Below are 23292 nucleotides of genomic sequence, written 5' to 3'. Positions count from 1 at the left end.
TCCATAAATCCGTGGTAGGGCAGCCAAAAATGAAAACCGCTCAGGTTCACCTCTGTAGCTATTGATCTTCTTTTTCTGTAAGAACATTTTGTCTTCGAGTGCAAATAAGAAAGATGGACAAGGTCTGGTTTAAGCTTCGGCAAACAGACTATCCACCACCCACAGAGGAAAGTATGGGCACTATGGAAGAAACCGGACCAATATGCCTTGGCCATTTTATCGCCGATATCGAACATATTGACTTCGCACTGAATCAAGGGTGTATCGAAGAGTTCCCACCCAGCATGCGTGTCTACCAAACGAAAACGATACACTTCAAATGGGACGAGAACACCGAGGCCAGCGGAGGTGGCTCCTTCGGCATGGGTGCACCCGCGCCAGGTGGTATGGCCATTAAAGGGAGCCTCAAGCAAGTGTTTCGACGTTCTGTCCACAGTTATGAGGAGTATGATAGGCTTGACACGTACATTGTACAGCCGAATAAAGCCTATATCGCCGAGTGTCTGGAAATCGATGAGCTCGCATCACATATTGCAGGAAAGAGATCATGGTCGGCATTTATGATCACAGGCCTGAAGGTCGCGCGAAAAGGATTCAAGACCCTCCATCAAGCAAGGGGAACTAAGAATGAACTTGGCTCAGAAATGTGAGAGTTTCTTTGTCTTTCCTTGATAAGTATACCAAAAGTGAATTCCTATACACTCTTGTCAATGCTGACGTTAGTGAAGGGATATTCCATCAATCGTTACCGTTGAGACCAAATTCGACAGCAACCGAGATGTCTCTCTGAGGAAAGAATCTGCATACGCATCAGACTTTGTATGGGCTGTTCGATTGGCGAAGATTAGCAAGGGGTTGCTGATGAGAAACTGGCTTCTACAACCATATACCCAGCGCGCTACCTTTGGAACCGAAGAGGGCAAGGTAGACGTTGTAGGTTCAGTAGCGGCAGAAGGACTCGATGCATTCACTGTTGTGGAGGACGACGACTTAGAAGAGGTTTTTGTGCTGGAACTACTTCCTAGGTCTACATCATGATGGTTCACAATTGGTTCTTTCATATTTATAGGCAAAACTCTACTTGATACAGGTTCCTTCAGTTTCGAAAACCGAGTAATTGGAAGACAACGCCATCTAGCGAGCAACAAAATACTGTCAGCTCTTTTCGATTACATCTAGATCTCAGATACACAAGATAGTAGTATAGATACATTCCTTGAAAGGAGATAGAAAAGAACGGCAGTAAGCCAGGAAGAACAACGGTGGCGGCGTGCCCGCCGCTCCGACACCATGAAGCAATAGGACTTCAACAACTCCAAACCAAACCAATAGGCTTGTACAAAGATATGAGAAGAAGGGAGAAAGAGAAAGGGGCAGCTGCACCACATGTCTCAGGACTCGGTGCCTGGGTAACACGAACCGTGAGATGAAACAAAAAACGGCGACATCGCAAATGGGTATACAGCGTCAGAAAAGCAAGGAGACAAGGCAGGCTAAACGTGATTGAGACCGAGGACTCCTTAATCTGTAAAGTTAAGAGACCCAGGGAAAACACGGGGATTTTTTGGCTTCTTTTCGTCTCGTTACAAAGGAGAAATGGAAGAAGAAAATCAAGAGATATAGAGAAAAATGGGGAAATAAAAGGGGCTGTCGTAAGAAATGGACGTCAATCTATCGCTAAAAAAAATATTCCATGGTTTTTCATGCCGTAAACTGTCGTTGAAATACTCCTGATCGACGCTCTTTGCCGGCATCCGATCCTGCAAGGAGGTCAGGAGTGGTTCTCTTGGTGAAAGAGATGTGAGCGGTTTCGTTGCTTGGAGGTGTGATATTTGGATCGTTGGGATCATGAGTCTCGTCGTCGGGAACAACTTTAACAGTCGAGCTGATAGAAGCAGAGTGATACCGCGAGCTCAGCGGCAGTTGATACTTCACGACACCGCGAACGATTAACTCAAATGGATGTTGAAGGACGCGCTCCCAGCGCTCAGTTCCGCCTTCCTCGGTCTTATTACCAGGTCGAGCGAGTCTGATCTGCCCCTTGGAAAGAGACGGCTCATTGGTCCAGGGAGAGGCATCAAATGATAGCGGTGAGTCGAAGTGCAATACACGGCCGAGGAGCATGGTTTGTGAATCACCTTCAGGGTCAGTAATTGGATCGGTGCCCTTGTCAACGCCACCACTGGCTTTCTTCTTCGACGAATGGACATCCATGGCTTCTTCAACACAATCAAAATTTCCCAAACATCGAACAAGCTGTGATAAATACCGGCGCCGGCGGCTTTGCTCGACACGCGGGAATGATTCAAGCTCCTTATCTGAGCTATGCTCACGCCAAAGCTTATCTGTACCAACATACCGGCTCTTTGCGAAAATGTTCACATCGGCATCGTCGATGGTCACAGGAAAGATGTTAGGATTCACAGCCTGCACATTCAGATCGAGCATGATCTCTTGTTCCGAAGCCAGCACATTCTGGATGGCCAGAACTTCGACATTCAAGAGGGTCTTAGTTGCCGCAACAATGAATGAGGCTGCACCGCCAGCGATGATACACAAAAGCAGAATAATGATAACGCAAGAGCCATAGCGCGAGAAACAACCGCGCTCTCGCTGGGCCATATACTCCATTTGTCGAAGACTGGCGCTATTGGGTCTGCGTCCATGGCGACTGCGTGTTACTCGCTGAGAGCCTACTAATGGAGTGCGTTCGTCATCGGCACCTTCGGCATCAAAGTCGTAAATCTCGCCCGACTTTTTGGTATTGGTGATGGTTCTGTAATTGGGCGAAGACCGAGTATTACTGTTGCGCGAGTGTCGATATCCACTGCCGATGAAATGTCGAGGAGACTTAGGGTTGGACTGAGCTTGAGGGAAGGGTCCATCGTTGTCGAAGAGGGACGGGTAAGCTCCGTTTCGGCCATGTCGTCCAATGTGATGATGACGAGGAGTAACAGTGCCACTTCCATCAACGCGAGAGGGGTTACGACTTCCATCGACTTCGCCGGCCTCGCCATCCAGACTGCTATTGTAAGTGTTGTTGGTAAACTTCATACTGCGTTTACCAGTGACACTATGGGAACCATCCCGCAATGCGCTACGGGTACGACCAGCCAGCTGGTCGACCTGGCTCGCCATGGACGTGGCGCTAGGGGTGCGGGAATGGTAACGAGACTGCCGGGCCGGATATGGATCGGGCGGGTTGGATTCGTAAACAAACGTCTCATCGGAATCGGAGACGTCTGCCTCGTCGACAGCACTCGCAACCTTTGCCTCAAAAATGTCCGCCTTGCTAGATGCAGGCCCTGTAGGGATGGTATTCGGCCGACGATTTTTTTCTTCTCTTTGCGAGGCCGGATGGTCTCGGTCGAGGGCTTCATGCGTAAAGTGCCTTGTTCTGCTCGACTGGCACTTCCTCGCTCACTAGACCCCACGCCTAGAGAGACCTGCGGTATAGAGCTGACAGTCTCGGTTTCCACAATCATATTGCGAACCGAGCCATCCGTCGGTTTTGCTCGGGCACCCGCACTCAGCGAAGTAGACGATCTTTGGGGCATGATTGTCCCAGGTAGTTTGGCCGGGCCGGTGGCATGACTTCGACTTTCTTCTTTGCCGCTCCGGTTACCACCACTATCACTCCCACTCTCAGCGTTTTGTTTGGAGGCTCGGGGTGTCGGGTCCTCATCGATCGTGTGTAACCGACTATCATCTGGAGTAACCGGGTTGAGGGCAGTGTCACTTGAGGGCGTAGATGGATTGCTGGCCATCTCCTGGACTGTTTCCAAGGATGGGCCTTGTCCACTGACTCCCCTCGCAACTGCGCGAGGCGTGCTTCGGTCCCCCTTTGCCTGTTCCTCCGGTGGCAAGATGGAAGATCTTTTGTGGGAGGTATTCGGCAGATTCGGCTCGTGGTCTGTACGACGAGGCCCCGCCCATGATGGCATATTGGATTTCTCCGGACTAAGGACATTTGCCGGAAGTTCGGGAGCGGGCGGAGAAAGGTACGGAGACGCGTTCAAGGGTCCGGTGGACGTAGCTCGCTGAGTAGATGAGGCAAATATTGGTAGGCCGGATGATTGAGCGTTGCTAGATGTTCGACTTGGGCTTGCTCTGTCTCGACTGCTCTTTCGAGATTGAGATGGGACGCGGCTGGTGGTCGGGGAGTTGGCCGTACGGGAGGAAATTCGGACCGGTGAGGATTCGCGAGAGGAGACGGCGGAGTTACAGGTAGACGTTGGGGCGGAAGAGTTAGAGATATGAGGAAAGAGCTTGGGCACCTGGGACATGGCATGAGCCTGGGATTTGACGGTCGGGTGCGAGACCTCCGTCATGTCGCCAGTGGCCTCACTGGCCGATCGATGTGCGGGATCCGGAGCCGCCTCCATATCCTTGGTTCCTCTGGCTCGACCAGAGGTACCGTTGAGGTAAGGCGGCCTCTCGGACTCCGCAGCCATGGTCTTGATCGAGTCAGGTTGCGCTGACGCGATGCAGACAAGTCAGGGGACCCGAGAGGAAGCCTGGCAAGTTGGGCAGGAATGAAGTCCCAAAAGGGAACCTGAAAAAGCAAGGTGCAACGCCAAACAGGAAGACCGGACGGTGAAGGAGGAATGCGCTGTTGAGGGAGAAAGAGCGAATGAGGAAATTGCCAGGAGGCAAGAGGTGATGTTGCGCAGGAAATACGGATCGTTACACGAGTGGCAGCGTTTCGAAGCAAATAGCCGAAGCCCACATGCTGGTTGAGGGGGAGATGGGACCACAGAGAGGAACCACGGGGAAATAGAAGCTGCAAGGCCGGGTTTGCAGGGGTTGTGTTGTGGGTATGTGGGTTGGGGTGTGCGCGTTGTGGGTAAGGATGGGGAAGCAGATGGGGTTTTGTTTTGTAGAAGAGGTCGGACGATCAGACAGGATCATGAACGGCACACATCACTAGGCCGATGCTTTGTTTCCGGGGGCGCAGACACAACAGGAGCGTCTAGAACCTGCCGGCCACGAATGAACCGTTATGGTTGGCGGGATTGCGTGACGATGGAGAACCGCCGATCCGGCTCAACGTTTGGGCTTAGACTTGTTTTTCGCCTATGAGAAGAGGAGATGTGGCGTCCGTCCGCTTGCCGAAAAGTGTCTGCAGAGATGTCGGTGACCAAGGCCTCGAGGGATGGAAAAGTGGCTGACAGACCGGACGGTCAGGGCCGGGCCTGGCAAAAGACCAATGATAGTAGCCCACGTCAGGAGCGAAGGGGGCGGGCCTTAGCACTGCAGGGAAGCACGCGGATGACGGTCTGGAAGGGAGGTGCCGCCGCAGATTTGTGGATTCCAGGCGGGTCAGTGGGGAGCGAGAAGCGAGAGCGGACTGTATTGGGAGAATCTGTGAAAGGAGGATAGGAGAAGGGGGGTCGAAAGAGGACTGACAGAAGGAAGTGATGAAAGAAGTTGGAAGTTGTCGCAAATAACCTGGGGGATCGCAAAAACAGGAAATGATACGCTCGGGTAATAAAACACCGGATCTGAGGCGCAGTTTGGTTTGTGTGGTGGTAACTGAATTACCGTCAGGATGACCTCATCAGCCGGGGGAACACAGCCCTGCGCGAAATTAAACCAGCATAGTAAGACATGAACGAGGAACGAAATAGACCAATAAAGGCCATGTATAATTCTAAGAATACTATATATACAGTCTTTGAAACTTATCATAACACAGCATGGAGGAAAATACTACACAAGAGATTCGAAAAGACAGGAGGTTCCACATCCTGATCCGTGTGTCATCACAAAACCAACGCCGTCGCATGCTCATCTGATCCGCACCGTGTTTGACGCCAGAGAGATACTAAAGAAATTTAGGGAACAAGCATAATGACATAAGGCCATCCAAAGGGAGGTCAGTCAAGGGGAGGGGGGTGGTTGCAGGTGGTAATATTTCAAGAAAAGCGAAGGGAGGAAGCGTGGAAAGTATAGGTCCAGAAGCCACAGGAAAGGAGCCGAGGTCCCTTTAGACGATCTTATACACCCGTTTGGCGATCAAGAATGATGCTAGACCAAAGCAGAACAAGCCCGCAGTGACTGTTAAGCGTTAGAACGACATAATGACCATCTTTCACATGGAAAGGGAACACATACTCGACCAGAACCAGTACAGGTTGTCAATATCCTGACCAGGCACCTTGACATTCATACCCCACATACCGCAGATAATGTTCATGGGTAACACAATCGTACCCAGGACTGTCAGCTTACCCAAAACATCCGCAGTCTGCTCCTGGCGTTCGTTCATCAAGATGTTGATCTGCGCCAGGTAGTTAGAGTGCGCACGCGACAAGATCCTAGATGAAACCGGTTAGTCGTAAAGTATAAAAAACAAGGCAGGGCAGAACAATCAAGAATCGAAACGATGCAAGGCCAAAACTTACGTTTCGTAATGCGTCAAATTCCCTGTCATCGTCAGGATATGGTCCTGGATATCGCCCAAATACAGGCCAATCTCTGACTTGGGTGCTACCTCCCATTGCTCGTTGCAGCGCTTCGCGAAGCCCTTAACAACATCTGCCTTGTTGCTAAGGAGCCGGTAGAGTCCCATGACCTTCTTGCGGCATTCCCCGGTGCGCCGCAGCATCTCACCAGGTGCGAAACTCGGAACAACACTATCCGCAGACGATCCTTCCTTGCTTGAGTGCATCTGCATAATCTTCTCGTCAATTTCGTCGACCTCGTCTTCGATAGCCTGAATCAGCGGACCAAAGACATCCGTGATATCATCAATCAGAGCATAAGAGATCCAATCCGAGCTTAGAATCAAATAGTCCATAAGTTGGCGGATGCGCCGTCGTACATTGGCCGGGTGAGGGGTTTGTGAGAAGTGGAAAGACAGCACACCCTCACGGAACACAACCACGTACATGTTGACGGGTTCAAGATAGTCCTCGCTATTGTGATCCTGCTCAAAGGTCCGATAGTTGACAAAATAGTAGCTGCGGAACAGCTCCACCTTTTCTCGGGCTTCTTGCATCATAATATCCTCGGCTGTAAGCGCATGGATGCCAAAGGCTTTGGCAATAACACGCATCTCCGCATCCGTTGGAGACAGTACATCGAGCCAAAACGTTGGCCGCGGACCATATTTTTTCGGCTTGGGCAGATTGTTCGAATGCGATGGCGAGGCCTCACGATGAGAGCCTGGTCGACTCTCGCTGAGCACTGACAGGCGAGGGTTCAATCTCTGTCCATTAACTGGACCAGACGCGGAGTCCTGTCCATTCTTGGCTTCAAAGGGTCCCAGGACTGAGGCCCCATTATTAGTAGAAGTGGTTTGACTGTCATAAGGAGAGCCTGAAAGTCGAGTGCCATTGCTTGTAGAGTTTCCCCTTGGGCAGGGAATGGAAGTTCCAGCTGTGGAGTGACCATCTTCATCTTCAGACTCGGACGAATCTTCCAATTCAGGTGGATCGGGAATGAACAGCTCCCGGAAACTGCCGCCTGGTTGCACCAGCTCCGAAATCGTTTGGGCATGGATGGTGCTCTGGAACTCTTCGTTAAAATATGTGAACCGGTAGGGCGCATCGTCCTCCTCCCGGCGCCAGAGTGTATATTGTGGCCGTAACCGACCCTCAACAAGCATCGGCTCGCTAATCTTCTTCACGCGAAGATCCCCACTGCGGTCCTCCTTTTCTTCGCGACTCCATTCTTCTAGAACAGATAGATCTGGCCACTGCCGATGTCTACGTCGCCGACGTTCGCCAGGTCCGTTTCTTCGCACTGTTGGTCCTTCGTCGCCAAGCTCCGATATATCCTCTGTTGGGAAACAAACATCTTCTTCCACGGGCAAAGCAACAGTACGACGGCGACGAAGCTCTTGCGGAGAAAATTGCCCCGAGCGAATTGAGGACGGAGCAGAATATTGGTGAGCTGTTCCACCCTCAATGTTGATTACTGTATCATTCAGCCGGTTGAGAGATTCCCTGCGATTTTCGATGGACCACGGTGTGAGAAAGTCGAATTCAGTGCCAGTTACCACCGCAACGTCGTAATTCATATCTGGGCCTAGCTTAGGCGATCCCGGGATTGACGGGGGATTATTGACATCATAGTCACGGTCCGCTTCTGGTGAATAAGTTGGGCTATGGTTTTCTCGAGGCGAGCATTGCGATGACGAAGTCTGAACAGATGGTCGTCTTGGGTGGGAAAATGGACTGGATCGAGAGTCGGTCCCATAGCGCGTGAAACCAGACGTTTGGCCCGAAGGAGCGCGAATCAATGGTGTACGATCGTTGGCCTCGGCCTCGTCGCTATCTTGATCTTGGAACGGTTGGATACGGCTTCCACCCGGGGTATTGCGGGGCCGAGAGTCGTTTGAACGGAAGGGACCTGAAAGCAAAGAACTGGGACGAAATGATGATGCGAGTCGACTCTCGCGACGAGGTCGCATCATAGGTTGGTCGCTATGAACATTTGAAGCATTAAAACGAGCCCAGTATTCCCAGTTACTACAGGCTAGGCCGAACATACCGATGATCCAACAATGCATCGCTCTCAAGACTTGTGTTGCTCAAGTTCCTACCCAATTTGAAGAATGGGGGGTTTTCCTTCACAGTTGAAAGGTCGCCCTCCATCGGGTCCCTCGCGCCGCCAGTCCCCGGGGACGTTCCAGGCCGATCATTAACCGGCTCTAGGTCAGGAGTGATGAAGGACTGCTGTCGGTTGCGCCGTTTGCGATTACGGTTTTTCTTTCGCTTAGACGCCTTGGAGGATTTCCCAACAGCGGCAGCATTATCGGGCGCGGGGGTCTCCAAGCGGGTCCCCGAAGACGTGGTCGCACCGTGATGCTGTTCGTGACCGCCCATTGGACCGTTCCCGGGTTTATCGTCGCTGGAAAGTGGGTAATTGATGTGCTGGGGACGTTTTCTCCGACTAGCTGAGGGGGAAGAGCACTGCGGTCGAGGAGCTGCCGGTCCGGGTCCGGGAGTCGGGGTCTGAGGAGGGTCCATGACTTCGGCAGGCTATGATGTATAGCTTTGCACGATCCTGGATGCTGTTCGTCCCACTACCTTCGCGGGCAGTTCGTCCAGAAAGGTGTGTCGCTAGCAGGGGGCATGAATTGTTTCGGGGGAGCTATTGATCAGCAATAGGAAGAGATGAACAGCTTGTGCGATCGTAAAAGCCCTTAGATTCACGGTGAAGTGGCTCTCGGCATGTTCGAGACCAGGATCAGCGCTGCCCGTGGAGGGCTCGAATCAGAAGCTGGAGCTAGCTGGGTGTTGCGGATGACGCGTGTGGCGAAACAATGTGGAACATCAGGCAGGGAAGGGTGCGACCAGGCAGACCAAATATTACCGGCCGCAACTGCAGGAAAGAGCACAACAGCTGTAGCCTCGATAGTCAAGGACTCGGCGCCAGGAGAGATGCGAAGAGGGGACTTGAAGCGATGCGGGATTTCCACGACCGAGTTCTAACTTGATTGCCTAAAACGGACCGATGAGGTCAGCGGTCGACATGGCCTCGGTCGCCAGCTGAGCGCCTGAGATCGTGTATATCACTCCGTGGGACTTTAAAAGGAGCCCAGGCTGGACATGATAAGAGTACCACATCAGACAAGCTATTTATTAGGCTGGGGTATGAGTGTTAAAAGAATACAGAGCTGCAGGAACGGTTGCCACTGCCCGTGGCTTTCACTGATTAAGGGGCCAGAAGTCCTAAGCTATGGGATATAGATGCTGGGACAGTAAGCCCAGCTCGCTTACCACTCAGCTTCCCATGGATATGCTCTTGATCTATGATCAGACTTGAATAGCCTACTGGTCTGGAGAATAGTATATCGATAATATAGAGAAATATTGAATATGATACGATATATTCCATAATTGGTGTTTGTGGACTGATGGTACCCCTACTAAATGGCCAGGGGGCTCCACTGCGCCGTGTTATGTGGTCTCTCGCACCCACGCACACTCTCTTTCTTTCCTTCCTCATGCTCAGTCACTTTCGTCCATTAGTACAGGGGTATTGTCTCTTCGCACTGGAGCATGTTATATGGAGCACATGAAACATATACCTCTATACTAGTGGACTGACCGAGATTGCAGGAGTTGCGAAGGGAATCAGAGTGCAAAGTTGGGGACGCGTCCAACAGCGTATCGAGTCTATTGGGGGGCACAAAGCAAGGTGAGAAACAGAGAAAATTAAAATATGTCCTCAAAGGATTGACTTTTGGGTAGAATTCGGCTTCTCAATGGAATTTTGAAAGGAGAAGAATCAAAACATGGATTTGAAAGTCTTAGGTGTAGGGACTGGGGGCCCAAGGCTCACTGGCCTATACAGCAAAGTCAATGCATGGCTACGCTCAGCACCCCTTAGTGTCTAAAAGATTTATGGGCTTGGAAAACTTGTAATACATCCTTTAAACTCTGTACATGTGGAATGATTCTATTACATTGCCGTGCGAGAAGTACAAGTCGTCATCACTCATCAGGCATCAAAGATAGTAAATACACAATGCAGCAGCCGTATCTTCCATCAAAAACAACAAAATTAGAGACATGAAAAGAAAATAATAATCAGGGAAAAAAAGGAAATTTCAACTCCATATAACTCATGCCCAGTCATCGGCGCAAAGAGTTCCCGAGAATCCACCAAGAGGAGACGCCAAAAAGCCGGTTCACCATCCAATGATGAGGTATAAAGCAGATAAAAAAGCAAGAAGAAAGACATGGAAGTGGCAGAGCACATCCCACGAGAGATGATGGGAGCAATCAGGATCAGAGTGTGACGCCTCAAATCACATTGCTCATGTCCATCACCGAGGGAGGAGCCACGCTGGGAGCCACACTATGGACCGAGCGAGTAGCATCCAAGGACATGCGGTCACCACTCATCATTCGAGAAACACGTTTGTCTTGACGGGCGACGAGGACCTGGGCCGGGCAAACCACCACTTCATCGTCGCCTTCGCCAACATCATTGCCCTTCTTGACGACGAGAGGGAAGAGCACGATGCGAACGATGGCCTGCTGGGATTCAAGCTCATCATTGGACGTCGTCTCGCCGCTCCGTTCATTCATGAGCGATGCGTTGAAGAACACTTGGCGGGCCAGGTCGCCGTTGGTATCATACTCGGGTTGGAGAGGAGGAAGCATGATAAACTCGGCCAGCTGAGTACGCATCTCTAACGAGAGGTTAACTGCAACACGGAGAACTTTGCGGAGGGACTCAAGCAGCTGTGCCTCCACCTGTGACGGGGGTGGGAGCACACGCGATAGCGTGCCGAAGATTTCCAGTGCAACCGCTTCAGTGTCGCTCTGACGCTGGGCAGCAAAGGCCGGGCGTCGCGATAGTAGGGTCAAAGTGGTGGCACGCCAGCGGTGGACTGCGCGCCGAGGACCAACTTCTCCCAGTTGTTTTTCTAGAGATTTGAGTTTCTGACGCTGTTCCCGGTCCATGCCAAACAGATAGCGGGTGAAGATATATTCCCAGACCATGGTCATGACCACTGACATGAACACATTGCGACGAAGAACACGGTCGGAAAGGTAGGCATCCGCGTCGGAGCCATCGAGAAGAGCATTGTCAAAACGGTCGGCGATTTTCTCGTCATGTAGCTCACTTAGAGGGCGGCAACGACGGTGGTCAGAGTGCTTGGAGAAACGCAGCACCCATTGTTGAACGTGGCCACAAAGCTTTTGGCACGCGGCGTCGAAGTAATCTTCATCCCGGAAGACAAGAGTATTATCGTTGACTGACGCTGCGATCTGCTGTTGTAGCTCCTTCACCTTGTCGCGGGCCTCCTCGAGTTCGGCACGAAGACGGCGCAACTCGGTATCTTTCTGAGCCAGGGCGGATTCAATCTCCTGTCGGACACGGTCATCAATCTGGGTGGACAGTGCTGTGTGTTGCGACCGCAAATCATCGAGCTCGCGCGTGGACGACTCGCGCACCGTGTGGACCTCGGCGGCGTGGGCAGCGGCGAGAGCAGCATTGGATGCGGTCAACCCTTCGTTCTCCTGGGTCAGACGGCTCATCTCCTGCTGAAGCCACTCCACCGAGCTTTTGAGTTGTTCCACCTCAGCTTCTCGATCTCTCAGGTCGGCACCACTGGTGTTGAGGGCCCGGTCGCTCTTCCGCCGAGCGACGGTCGCATTGCGCAGCTTGTCCTCAGCCTCATCTCGAGCGGAAATGAGCAATCGGTTCTCGGAGATGAGTTGGTCGAGGCGAGATTCGAGGTCTTGAAGGTGTTGCATGCTGCGGCGGCGGCGGACACTAGGCGGTCGGCTGGGCGACCGCGGGGAGCTGGGTGTCTCGCCCCATCCCTCCTGTTCTGTTGTTAGTAAACAAACAATGAAATCACCACGCTTTGCTGAGACAATCAAGGCGATTAGAAAAATTTTTTGGGGATTCTTCACTTACGTAGACATCGGCCATGTTTCGTACGGGGCGCTTGCCCTTGTCCGTGATGGGGTCGTAGGAGGAGGAAGAGGGAAGCTGATCGAGATCGAGATTTGGCGGGGGCTGGGAGTCTAGTGCTCGACTAGCCGCCCGCAGATCGCTACTCGTGCTGCGATTCGTTCGACGCAGTTTGCCCTTGCTCCCGCTGGGCTTCAATACCGGCATCCCCTGGTCGGGAGTTTTCAAGACAGGCGAGCCATTGCCGCCGCTGGACTTGGAAAGGTCATCATGACTCGGCCCAGACTCATTGTCCGTCGGCCACTGTTCCCTTGCCAAAGAATTGTCGGTGAATTTGCGCACGGGAGTGTGTGGACGTGGAAGGACGTGCTCGGGCTTGATCTCCAGACGGGGCGTCCCGCGTTGAGCCGTGGATGCGTGGTTGCCATCAGCGGGTTCCTGCTCCGCGATCGTATCCAACGGGGTCCGGGGCCGAGAGAGTGGATCGTGTTCGCCGAATGGGCCGAACAGTGACCGCGGCGGGGACGGAGCTTGAGCTGGAATTATAGCCTCGTCCAAGTTCCACGTTCGAGGAGTGTGCTGATGTCGTCCGTGGATGATGGAGGGCGATCGGCGCAACCCGCAGGGAGCAGCATCAGCAACCTCCATCTGAGAGGGCAATAGGTGCCGGGAGTGTGGCTCCTCTTCAGCAGGTGTAGGGGACGGTCCGAAGAGCATGTCCGATCGTTCCTGAGAAGCCGCGCGCATTGGCGATGGGAACAGTTCTTCAATGCGTTTCTCACGGTGAACCGCTGGTTCAGGATCCGTCGATAGTTCATCCGGAGAAGCAAAGGCCCCGGCTGGGGCATCAATCGCACCAGACGTAGACAAGACACCTCGTTCGCCCTCGGTAGGTGGCGTCGGGCTGGAGTCGGCAATGTAGGCAATTTCTTTCTTTTCATGGGTCGCTAGGGGTGCTTCCAAGACGGGGATCGCGATGTCGCGATTCGCTTCCAGGTCCGCTACTGTCTCTTCCTCAGCACTATCTTTTAGCGACGGTGAATTCCTGACGGCCGAACGCCGAAACCCTCCACGTTCCAAACCAGGGAAAATGTGTGCAACCTTGGAGCCACCAGGAGTGGTAGTTCGGACAGGTGGCTCAGTCTCAACGGCCTTAGCAGCCACATCCTCGAATGGTGGCTCGGGGTGAGACTCATGGGCCAATTCAACCATCTTATGAGGCGGCTCTTCGGGCTGGTCACCAAGCTTGGCCAAGGCAGCTTGTTCAGATTTGCGCTTGTTCTTCTTGGCCTTTTTCTTGTCTTTCTTGCTGAGCGGCGCAGACCAAGCTTCCTCTTCGACTGAAGGTTCAATCTCTCGCTTGGCATCATCCAGAGTATTGGGGATATTCACTTCTTCAAACTCCTCAATTACCTCTGACTCTGGCAGCGTAGGAATCAGTCCGAGCTCTGGCTCGGTCTCATGTATCGTTTCCTTTGGGGGCTCAGGCCTGTGAGATTTCCCATGCTCCCACTCTATTGTAGGCCACTCGTCTTCAGCATGCTTGGCGTCGTGCGGGATTTGGCTTGAAAGCTCTCGCGTAGACTCTTCTAGCTCACGAGCAAAGTGTGATTCTTGCTGATCGGGAGTGGTGTCAACAAATGGCTCTATTTCCAAGGCCTCGCTGGCCTTCTTGGCCTTCTTGGACTTCTTTTTGGAAGCTTTGCGCGAAAGTGGTGGCTCTGGTTCCTCTGGCTCAGCCTCAGGGGCAGTCATAACAGGCTCAGTGAAGGCTTCTGGCTCAATTGCCGATTGGGGTTCAATCAAGGCTTCGATGTTCTCGGGCTTGGCTGGCTCTTCTTCGAGTTCCCTTGTCGATTCTGGCTCCTCCAATTGCCTGGCTTCGGCTACCGGGGATGATACGGCTGTGTCAGCCGCCTGAGATTCCACAGGAGGGGCATCAGAAACGCCCCCGACATCTAAGCTCGGAAGTTGTTGCATGGTGTCTTTTTGCTTGGCCTTGCGCTTTTCCTTCTTTGAGAGCTTCTTGGAAAGAGGTGCAATTACTTGGGCCTCTCGAGGTCGGTCTTCGAACAGATCTCCAGCTACCTCGAGGTCGGCTTCCTTCTCAAGATCTTGGCTGCCAAGCTTGGCCTCTAACTCTTCCTTCTGGGTTTGGTTCTCTTGAGAGTCTATCTTGTCAAGGACGTTATGAGTGGCCGGGTCCGAGGGATCATCCATACCTCTCGGAACATCGACTTGGTGGAAGGAAGGCGCATCGAATGGATCTAAGGAAACGATGGCTTCGCTTTCGTCCTTCTCAGTCATTTCGACTTGGGCACTGGAATATTCACCGATCGGGGCATTTGGAGTAGGAGAAGCTTCAACAACTTCAGGTACTGGCACTAGCGCTGCTGGTTCTTCAGGTAATGGATCGTGGACCCCCTGGCCGGCCTCGGTTTCTTTTGTCTCCTCCGCCATGGCCGCCTCAGCCGGGAGCGAAGCCTCAGGGTCGACAGCATCTCGAGATTTTGCGAGACTTTCATCGACAGGGTTAACACTCAAATCAATAGAATCCTGTGCAGTCTGCTTTTTGGCTTTTTTCTTCTCCTTCTTGGACAATTTCCGGGAAATGGGCACTTCGGAAACAGCCTGCTCTAGGTCATCCGGTGGGCTTTCAATTTGTTGATCTGGCTCCTGCACAGGTTCTTCGAGGGCCCTTGCCATGTGCTCCTGTGTCACCGGTTCAGACTGCTCTTCAGCATCATGAGCAGTGGAAATCTCTGGAGATGAGGTCTGTAATTCAGTCGCTCGAACTTCCTGAACGACGGGCTGATCTTTTGGAATATCAGGAACTTCTTCCGCCACCTGTGGCTCTTCTGTAATCTCCGACTCCATAGAGATTGCTTGCTGCAAAGCAAGAGCTGCAGCTGCAGCTGCTTTCTTCTTTTCCTTCTTGCTCTTCTTCTTGGAAACCTCAGGCAGTCCTTCTGCTGGCTCTGCTAGCTCTGCTGGTGCTTCAGGGACAAGCTGCTCCCTCGACGTCTCGGCGGATGGCTCATCAATCTGAGTATCGGTAACATTGAGAGGCGTATCATGCTCTTCAGTTCCCGAGTTAACGATAGGCCCCGAGGGGGACTCTGGAGCTTCAGCCTTGGGAACTGTCATTTCGATTGAAGGCTCATTGTGAAGCTCTGGGATATCAACCACATCCGAAGATAAGGTCGAAGGTTCCTCCGTGTTGGGATGGTGTTTCTCGTCATGCTCGATGGATAGAATGGCATCGGCAGACTCTGAAACGGGAACAGGTACCTCGACGGTTTCGGGCTCTATCTGTTCTTCGGCTTGTTGCGCAAGAAGAGCTTGGCGCTGCTTCTTCTTCTCCTTCTTGCTCAACTTTCTTGACAGTTGTGCCGTCTCAATTTGTTCAGGCTCCGAAACAGCAGCGTCTTCTCGAATTACTTTGGCCTGAAGGGGGAATTCAACATTACCAAACGGCTGAGGAACAGGTGACTCTAAAGAGATGTCCCGGCCCTGCTCCACCAGCATATCTTCACCAGTTTGCATTTCCTCCTGCGCAGAAGACGAGCTAGGTTCGAGAACTGCCATGGTGTCAGTCTCTTCGGCAACTGTGGGAGCACCCTTGGGCTCCTCGCTTTCTTGCGCTTGGGATGGCTCCGATTCATGGACCGATGCCACTTCCTCAGAATTGTCTTCTTGCTGTTTTTGCCTCTTCTTTTTCTCCTTCTTCTGCTTCTTGGATAGAGCCGGCTCCGCGGCCTCCTCAGCAACTTCCTCTTGCACCGGCACGGTTTCAGTTAACTCCTTTTCGACCACCTCCGGCATCTCCTCCGGGACTAAAGTTCCAGTCTCAACCTGTTCACCTTCCTCCTTTTTAATGCTCTCTTCATTCAGTGCATCATTCAAAATACCTTCCTCTTGCTTCACTGAATCATCCCTCTCCACTTCCTTGCTCCGGTTCTTCTCAACGTCATGAACAACTGGCTCTTCGCCAGCTGGAAAAATATGCTCCACCCCCTCCTTCTGCACATCGCTACCACTCGCTTCGCCAAAATCAAACGAACGCTCAAGCACGGGTTGGGGAGGATAATCTGAAGAACGAGTCTCTATCTGCGGCTGCTCTACCTGCGAAGACAAGAACTGATCAGTCGAAGGCAAAATATTTTCCGGCGCGGGAGGCGTTTCTATGTCGTGGGACTGAAGTTCTTTACCGTCATTCTCCGCAGGCGAGGGTGCCGTGACGGGTATAGAGAGATCCCGTGTCCCAGATTGTTGGGTCTCTTGGGGGGGGAATGTTGGCATCAGTCACTGCGGTCGAGTCTGGGGTCTGTTCGCGCGAATCGACTGGCAGGGCTTCGGTTGTGGAGCTATTTCCTTCGGCATCGAGGTTTTTGGATTGGCGCTTTTTCTCTTTCTTCTTGAGTTTGCGTCGTTCCTTGGCAGACAGACCGGATTCGGGCTCGGGTTCGGGCTCCGTGGAATTTCCATGCGTCTCCTCTGCGACTTCCGTAATGATCGACTCGGGTTCGGGTGATAGTTCTGTAGGCGACTGGCCTTCAGGCTGCTCAGACTTTGCGGGTTCGTCGATGGTGGGCTGCTGGGTGATAGAGGCGGTCGTCTCAGGTTCAGCAGGTGCATTATCAATGGCCTCGCGGTTCACATCGCCAATAACTACCTCCGCTTCCTGGGGCTCAATAGATAGTTGTTCAGAGATCTCTCCACCCGCCGGGCTGGAGGGCTGAACCTCACTTGAAAAGTTAGCATCTGTTGCGGCATCAGGGGCCTCTGAATTGCCAGAATTGGGTCCTTCTAGCTTTGGGTCCTTAGCAGCGTCGACGAGGGCTACCGCCGAAGCCTCCGTCTCTTGAGAAAGCTCAGTAATTGCCGGTGAATCGTCCGTCAAGTCCACAGACTTAGCCTTCTTCTTCTCCTTTTTCTTGAGCTTACGGCGCTCCTTGGCAGACAGGCCCATTTCTGCTGCCGTTTCTGCTGCTTTTTCTGTAGAGTCTGCAGTTGGGGTTGAAGATTCTTCCTCTTGGGGTTGTGTCTTTTCAGCATCAGGAAGCGGCTCATCAGAGAGCGCTGCAGATTCAGCAGGATTTTCGAGCTGTTCCTCATCTTGGGACGGGACAGGCAATTCGCTCTGGGGCTCTTTGAGCTCGGATTCAGTGGCGGCTTCCAGAGACACAGCCTCAGAGAAAGCATTGGAGCCAGGTTGGGTTGTTTCTGTAACCTCGACAGCCTCATCAATGGAATTTTCTGCTGGCGTCTCGGATGGAATCTCGATCTTGTCAATTGAATCACCCTGGCCCTCAATGGGACTGGATTCGGTAGTTGGAGTCTCAATGAGCGCAGCACCTTCAGTATGAGAAGCGGGCTGATCAGGTTGGATAGACTCATCATCCCAGGCAACAGATTTGCGCTTCTTCTTGTCTTTTTTGGCTTTCTTCTTCTGTGCAGCAGTCATTGGTATTTCGGGTTCCGTGGGTTGTGAAGCTTCTTCGGCGGTCTCTTCGCTGGTTCGATCAGGCATAACTTCATTTGCGGGGGTTTCTTCCGAGACAGGCTCTTCGGGAACCTCTGCATGGTCTGCTAGCGAAGGGGGCTCTAGCGTTATAGAGGCGGGTGTCTCGACATTTTCAATAGCAATAGGCTCAATTGGACCCTCCTCTCTGGTAGACTCAGGCTGTTCTTCCTCATTGGCAGGCTCAGGCTGTTGCTCTTCGTCAGGAACAGATGATTGGTTCTTCTTCTTCTTTTTCTTCTTGTCCTTCTTAGACTTCGGGGTCGCTGGTTCATTGCCAACTTGATCTGCGGAGGGGCCCTCGGATGAAGGAGTCACTGGGGGTTCCTCAGCTGTGGCTTGCTCCGATACTTGCTCAACAGCAGGAATAGCCTCATCACCAGCTTGCTCCATAGTGGCAAGTTCAGCCGTAGCCGTCTGCTCCATAGACGTATCTAAAGTAGAGTCCTGTCCAATTGATATATCTTTCGAGTCTTGGCTGAATTCAACCGGACCGGGAGCTTCTGCGGAAGATTGAGAGTCGATTTCACGAGATTGAATGTCAGTGGCAGGCCCGATCATAGATTCTTCAGTAGTTGGAAGCGCTTCATCCGCAATTGGTTGCAAAGAGACATCTTTCTCAGAATCAGCAACCATTTGGTCCTCACTGGCATCTGGCTTGGCCTCGGTCTTTGCCTCGCTATTCGCCTCTGCTGAAGGAGTATCTATCACCTTAGTCTCCTCGACAGGTTTGGTGTCATCAGAGACAGAAACTGATGGTTCAAGAAGACTTTCGGAAGTCTGCTGCTGCGCGGGAGTAGATTCAATCTCGCTTGCTGGCTGCTCGTCAGGCAGCATAGACTGGCGTTTCTTCTCCTGCTTCTTCTTTTCTTTCTTGGCCTTTTTCTTTTGAGCAGCAGTCATCGGCACTTCTGGCTCGACTGGCGAAGCTTCAATCTCCTCAGGAGTGTCAATGTGCTCGTCGGCAAGAGGAGCCTCAGCGGGGGAAATTGAGGCCAAAACCTCTTCACTTGGCTGTTCAATATCATGGGGATCATATTTGTTCTCTTCCACTTGAGCAGAATCAGATGCAGCAGCGAGCTCCTCGGTAACAAGAGGAACGTCGATGGAGGGCTCAACGATAGGCTCGGCAGCAGGCTCAGCAGCAGGCTCAGCAGCAGGCTCAGCAGCAGGCTCAGCAGCAGGCTCAGCAGCAGGCTCAGCAGCAGGCTCAGCAGCAGGCTCAGCAGCAGGCTCAGCAGCAGGCTCAGCAGCAGGCTCAGCAGCAGGCTCAGCAGCAGGCTCAGCAGCAGGCTCAGCAGCAGGCTCAGCAGCAGGCTCAGCAGCAGGCTCAGCAGCAGGCTCAGCAGCAGGCTCAGCAGCAGGCTCAGCAGCAGGCTCAGCAGCAGGCTCAGCGACGGGCTCGGTGGAGGGCTCAGCGGTGCGTAGTCCAGTAACATCCGGCTCCTTGGTCGACTCAACGGTTTCAGTATCTATGGTAATAGGCTTGTCTTCTGTGACCGGAGTCTCCAGTGCTGGGGAACCCTGGGCATCGTTGCTGGCCTCGGCGGCATCCGCTTCTGGTGTAATACCAGGGGCAAACTCGGCCGCTGAGGGGTCGTCAGTAATGGAACTGATACTTTGCTGCTGTTGCTGCTGCTGCTTCTTCTTGACCTTCTTGGCTTTCTTCTTCTGGGCTGCAGTCATCGGAACTTCAGGCTCTGTCGACAGTTCTGCGGGCTGTGACTTGTCTTCCAACTCCTGGGGTTGAGAAAGCCGAGGCTCATCTTGTGCTTTCTCTGCATCTGCAGAATCAACAGGTACGTCTGCGGCCACGTCAGGAGTTAGAGAAGGAGCTAAGGCATCTCTCAAGGACTTCTCAGGCTCAATGGGCTCTTCAGTCTTTTCTTCCGTGGCTGAAATATCAGCGATTGGCTCTTCAACGGTAGACAAGATTTCTGGAGCGGCGTAGCCACTACTAGCAGGGGCATCTTCAGCGGGCTTTGCAAGTTCAGCAGGCTGTTCCTCGAAGGGTTGTTCCTCGAGGGGCTGTTCCTCGATGGGCTGTTCCTCGATGGGCTGTGCCTCGATGGGCTGTTCCTCGATGGGCTGTGTCTCGATGGGCTGTTCCTCGATGGGCTGTTCCTCAACGGCCTGAGTTTCGGCAAGCTGGGTTTCAGAAGATTCTGGCTCGGCTGGCTTTTCCGCGTCAGAGATAGAGGAGACACTCTGCTGCTTGGCCTTCTTTTTCTTGTCTTTCTTGGCCTTCTTCTTCTGAGCCGCAGTCAAAGGCATCTCAGGCTCGGGTTCAGCAGCTGGAGCTTCAGGCTCAACAGACATCTCTTTGGCAGACCCAAGATCCTCCATAGTAGGAGCTGGAGCTGGCTCGACTTCGCCGGTTCCAGTACTTTCGGGAGCATTGGAAGTAACTGGATCCTCGGACACAGGTTCAGGCATAACCTGGATGGGTTGTTCATTCTCGGATGGCTGGGTCTCACCGCCAGTCAGAGGATCTTGGGTTTCAACAGCCTCAGCATTGCCTGACTCTTCAGGTTTGACATCCGCAGTCGGCTCCTCCGGCTGAGCTTCAGGAACTGACTCAGGCTCGATGGGGGCTTCCGCATCCTCAAAAGTAACAGACTTGCGGTTTTTCTTATTCTTCTTGCCCTTCTTCTTAGGCTGTTGTTGCTCGTCCTGTGCCTCCTCTGCCTTGACACCCTCGGACTCGAGCGAGGACGCTTCCTCTGCCGCGGGCTCTTGAGAGGGGTCAAGTTGCTGCTCTTTCTGGTGCTCAGCGAGGTGCGGCTGCTCAGCAACAGCTTCATGGAAAAGATCGTCGTCAGACTCGACGGGCTTCTCCAGCTGGGGGGATTCATCAGAAATGGCAGCTGGAACGAAAGTCTCTTCTTGCGGAACAATAGCTTGTTCAATTTGAGAGTCATCCTTGATTTCCACGTCCCGAGGCTCAGAAAGAGAAATATCGGCTGGCGGGGCTTCCGCGACCAGATTTTCATCGATTGCATTGCTCGAATCCTCACGAACTGTTGATTCTTGCGCAGAAGGAGTGTCCTGGACTGCGGGCTCTTCGAGGGAAGGCGGCTCTACAGGCTCAACGATTTCTCTAACAGCATCGGGGGCGGGCGCCTCTGGCTCAACAGTGTGTCCAGCCTCGGCCGTAGCATCTTGGAACGCATCCTGCTCTGAAGGTTCATTGACGAGAGCGGCCTCCGAGGCTGTCTGCTGTTGTTCCGCGAATGGCTCTACCGAAGGAAGAATGGGATCAGACGGCTCGGCGCTCGCAACATCCTCACCCTCAGCCTCAGTCTGTTCAACAGAAGAAATACTCTTAGCCTTCTTCTTCTGCTTCTTCTTGTCGCGCTTCGCCTTCTTGGACAAAGAAGCCGCATCTTCAGGTTGTTCAGCATCAACAGGAGCAGACACATCAGCTGTAGCCTCAGCCAGGACCTCAGGAACAGAGATTGCTTCTTCTTCGGCGGGAGCAGCAGGGTTTTCAGATTGAACTGGAGGCTCAAGAGCTGTTACATTCTCGATGTTGTCATGTTCCGCGACTTCCACAGTTTCGGGCTCGATTTCTCGAGATGTCTGGATCGGTTCCGCTTGAGGCTTGGGGTGAAGAGAGATCTCATCGCCGGTGGCAGCCTGGGTTGAAGGGACTGGTTCGGTTTCAACAGACTGAGGTGCAGTTTCGGATGCCTCGACCTTAGGAGTCTGCTCTTCAGGTTCCTGAGTGGGTTCCACAGGCTCGGAGGTCAAATCAACACTCTGGCTAGCCTGGCCCTTCTTGTTCTTCTTCTTCTTTTTCTTCTTCGAAGAAGATGTTGCAGCAGCCTCTTCGATAGCAGGCTCCTCAGTAGGAGTAACCTCAGCAGGCTCAATGACAGCTTCGACAGGCTCGGGGACCAGTTCTCTAGAGGCTTCGGGATCGGCTTCTGGAGCCGACGTCAGTTCAAAGGGCGCCTTCTCTTCAACTGCGGTGCCGGGCTCGCCAATCGCCTCTTCTTCAGTGGTCTTCTCCTGGGGCCCCTCGGCGGCAACCGCGGCATCGACAATATCGGCAAAGCCTCCAAATTTAGCAGCTGGCGCTAGTGACGGCTCAGGGCCTTCTTCTGGCTGGGCCGCGCTGAACACGTCTCTAGTAGAAGCAGATTGTACCTCATCCTTCGTCAAAGAATCAAAATCAGGGATTGCTTTCTCCTCGGAGGCATGTTCCTCGCTTCCTTTTGCAGCGGCAATGACCGCCGCGTCAACAACACTTGCGAATCCAGCTCCCTTGAGGACATCATCAATAGAAACCCCTTTCTCTTGGATGGGAGTCTCCAGCTCCCTACTTCCAACCATTGATCCTTCGGCAGAAGGAAGAGCCTCCATGGTAGGTGAGTGAGGCATCTCCGGGAACGCGGCAGGGTCCTGCAAAAGTTCGGAGGGAGAGTGGAACTCATACTTTGGCTTCTCCTTCTTCGCAACGCCAAAGTCTTCGGCAGTGGGAGTCGCCTGCTGCGAGTCAAGCAGGTCAGTATCGTGACTGGGTTCGTTGGCCTGCGTGGTGGAAATCGTCAGGTCAAGAGGCCGGCGGCGCTCCAACATCGATGGGCTGAGATCAATCGGCTCCCAGCTCCTGACGGCATCCTCGTCATTAAGTGTGCGTAGGTCTTCGATTGATGGAGCGCGAGACGAGGTCTTGCTGGAGGGAAGAGAAGGAAGCGGCTCATCAGCCTCGGCCATCTCGCCCTTAGTAGAGCCATGGCGCTCGACAAGCCACAGGGGACGAATCTCGCGAGAATTCCTAAACTCGACCGAGTTCAAACGGCGATGGCGGGACTGGCTGGGTGACCCTGGTGACTCAGTCGTAGGCGACGGGGGAGCAACCGGCACGGCGCGTGATAGACTTGGAGACGTCGGGGGTCGACGGAAATGCAAAGGCACTGCAGTTGGCGATTCAGTGGTCGACTTTGCCATGGATAGCCGGCGGCGGCTCGGGGACTGGTCGGCGTCTCGAGTCATCTCTGGCGAAGAGGGTCTACTTTGGGACTTCGGGGCAATAGTCATGGCTTTTTCAGCAACTGGAGGGGACGTGGATCGACTGCGCGGCCGTTGTTGCAAGATATGTCCAGCCAAAGCCAAACCACCACCAGCAATTGCTGCACCCTCAACCGCTGATTCCAGCCCCGAAGCACCACTTTCATCGCGCTCAGCGGTGGCTGGCATTTCGGGGCGCTCCCCTAAAAAATAATCTTTATCGCCGTCGTCATTATATTCCGAAGGTTTTCCGTCCTGCACATGGAATAGTACCAAAAAGAGCTTAGTATGATTTCTTTTTGTTTGTTTGTTTGCTTGCTTGGGGTTCTCTGTGCAATAGATAGATTGCAACCAAATAGGCTGCA

At 53.0% G+C, this 23292-nt stretch overlaps 5 protein-coding genes across 5 annotated transcripts; 1 reads left to right on the top strand and 4 right to left on the bottom strand.

Moving 5' to 3' along the window:
- Positions 1-182: 182 nt before the first annotated feature.
- N7462_009973 (uncharacterized protein) lies at positions 183-650 on the top strand (the record flags this gene model as incomplete). The annotated part of the gene is made up of 1 exon (XM_057081687.1): positions 183-650. One exon carries the CDS (start codon positions 183-185, stop codon positions 648-650), a length of 468 nt encoding a protein of 155 aa, XP_056928727.1.
- Positions 651-1701: 1051 nt separating this feature from the next.
- N7462_009972 (putative phospholipid metabolism enzyme regulator) lies at positions 1702-4454 on the bottom strand (the record flags this gene model as incomplete). The annotated part of the gene is made up of 2 exons (XM_057081686.1): positions 1702-3288; positions 3330-4454. 2 exons carry the CDS (start codon positions 4452-4454, stop codon positions 1702-1704), a joined length of 2712 nt encoding a protein of 903 aa, XP_056928726.1.
- A 1535-nt stretch (positions 4455-5989) lies between these two features.
- On the bottom strand, positions 5990-8978 carry N7462_009971 (magnesium transporter CorA family protein; the record flags this gene model as incomplete). The annotated part of the gene is made up of 4 exons (XM_057081685.1): positions 5990-6060; positions 6118-6320; positions 6408-8432; positions 8500-8978. The coding sequence occupies 4 exons, from the start codon at positions 8976-8978 to the stop codon at positions 5990-5992; spliced, it is 2778 nt and encodes a 925-aa protein (XP_056928725.1).
- A 1782-nt stretch (positions 8979-10760) lies between these two features.
- Positions 10761-12224, bottom strand: N7462_009970 (uncharacterized protein; the record flags this gene model as incomplete). Its single annotated transcript, XM_057081684.1, has 1 exon — positions 10761-12224. The coding sequence occupies one exon, from the start codon at positions 12222-12224 to the stop codon at positions 10761-10763; it is 1464 nt and encodes a 487-aa protein (XP_056928724.1).
- Positions 12225-12327: 103 nt separating this feature from the next.
- N7462_009969 (uncharacterized protein) lies at positions 12328-23116 on the bottom strand (the record flags this gene model as incomplete). The annotated part of the gene is made up of 2 exons (XM_057081683.1): positions 12328-16512; positions 16697-23116. 2 exons carry the CDS (start codon positions 23114-23116, stop codon positions 12328-12330), a joined length of 10605 nt encoding a protein of 3534 aa, XP_056928723.1.
- Between the last annotated feature and the right edge of the window lie 176 nt (positions 23117-23292).

This window comes from Penicillium macrosclerotiorum, assembly GCF_028827735.1.
Source record: "Penicillium macrosclerotiorum strain IBT 26536 chromosome Unknown utg000010l_segment0_segment0, whole genome shotgun sequence".
In the NCBI taxonomy this organism is placed as follows: domain Eukaryota; kingdom Fungi; phylum Ascomycota; class Eurotiomycetes; order Eurotiales; family Aspergillaceae; genus Penicillium; species Penicillium macrosclerotiorum.
The sequence above is the reverse complement of the archived record's forward strand: the minus strand, read 5'-3'. Positions and strand labels throughout refer to the sequence as shown.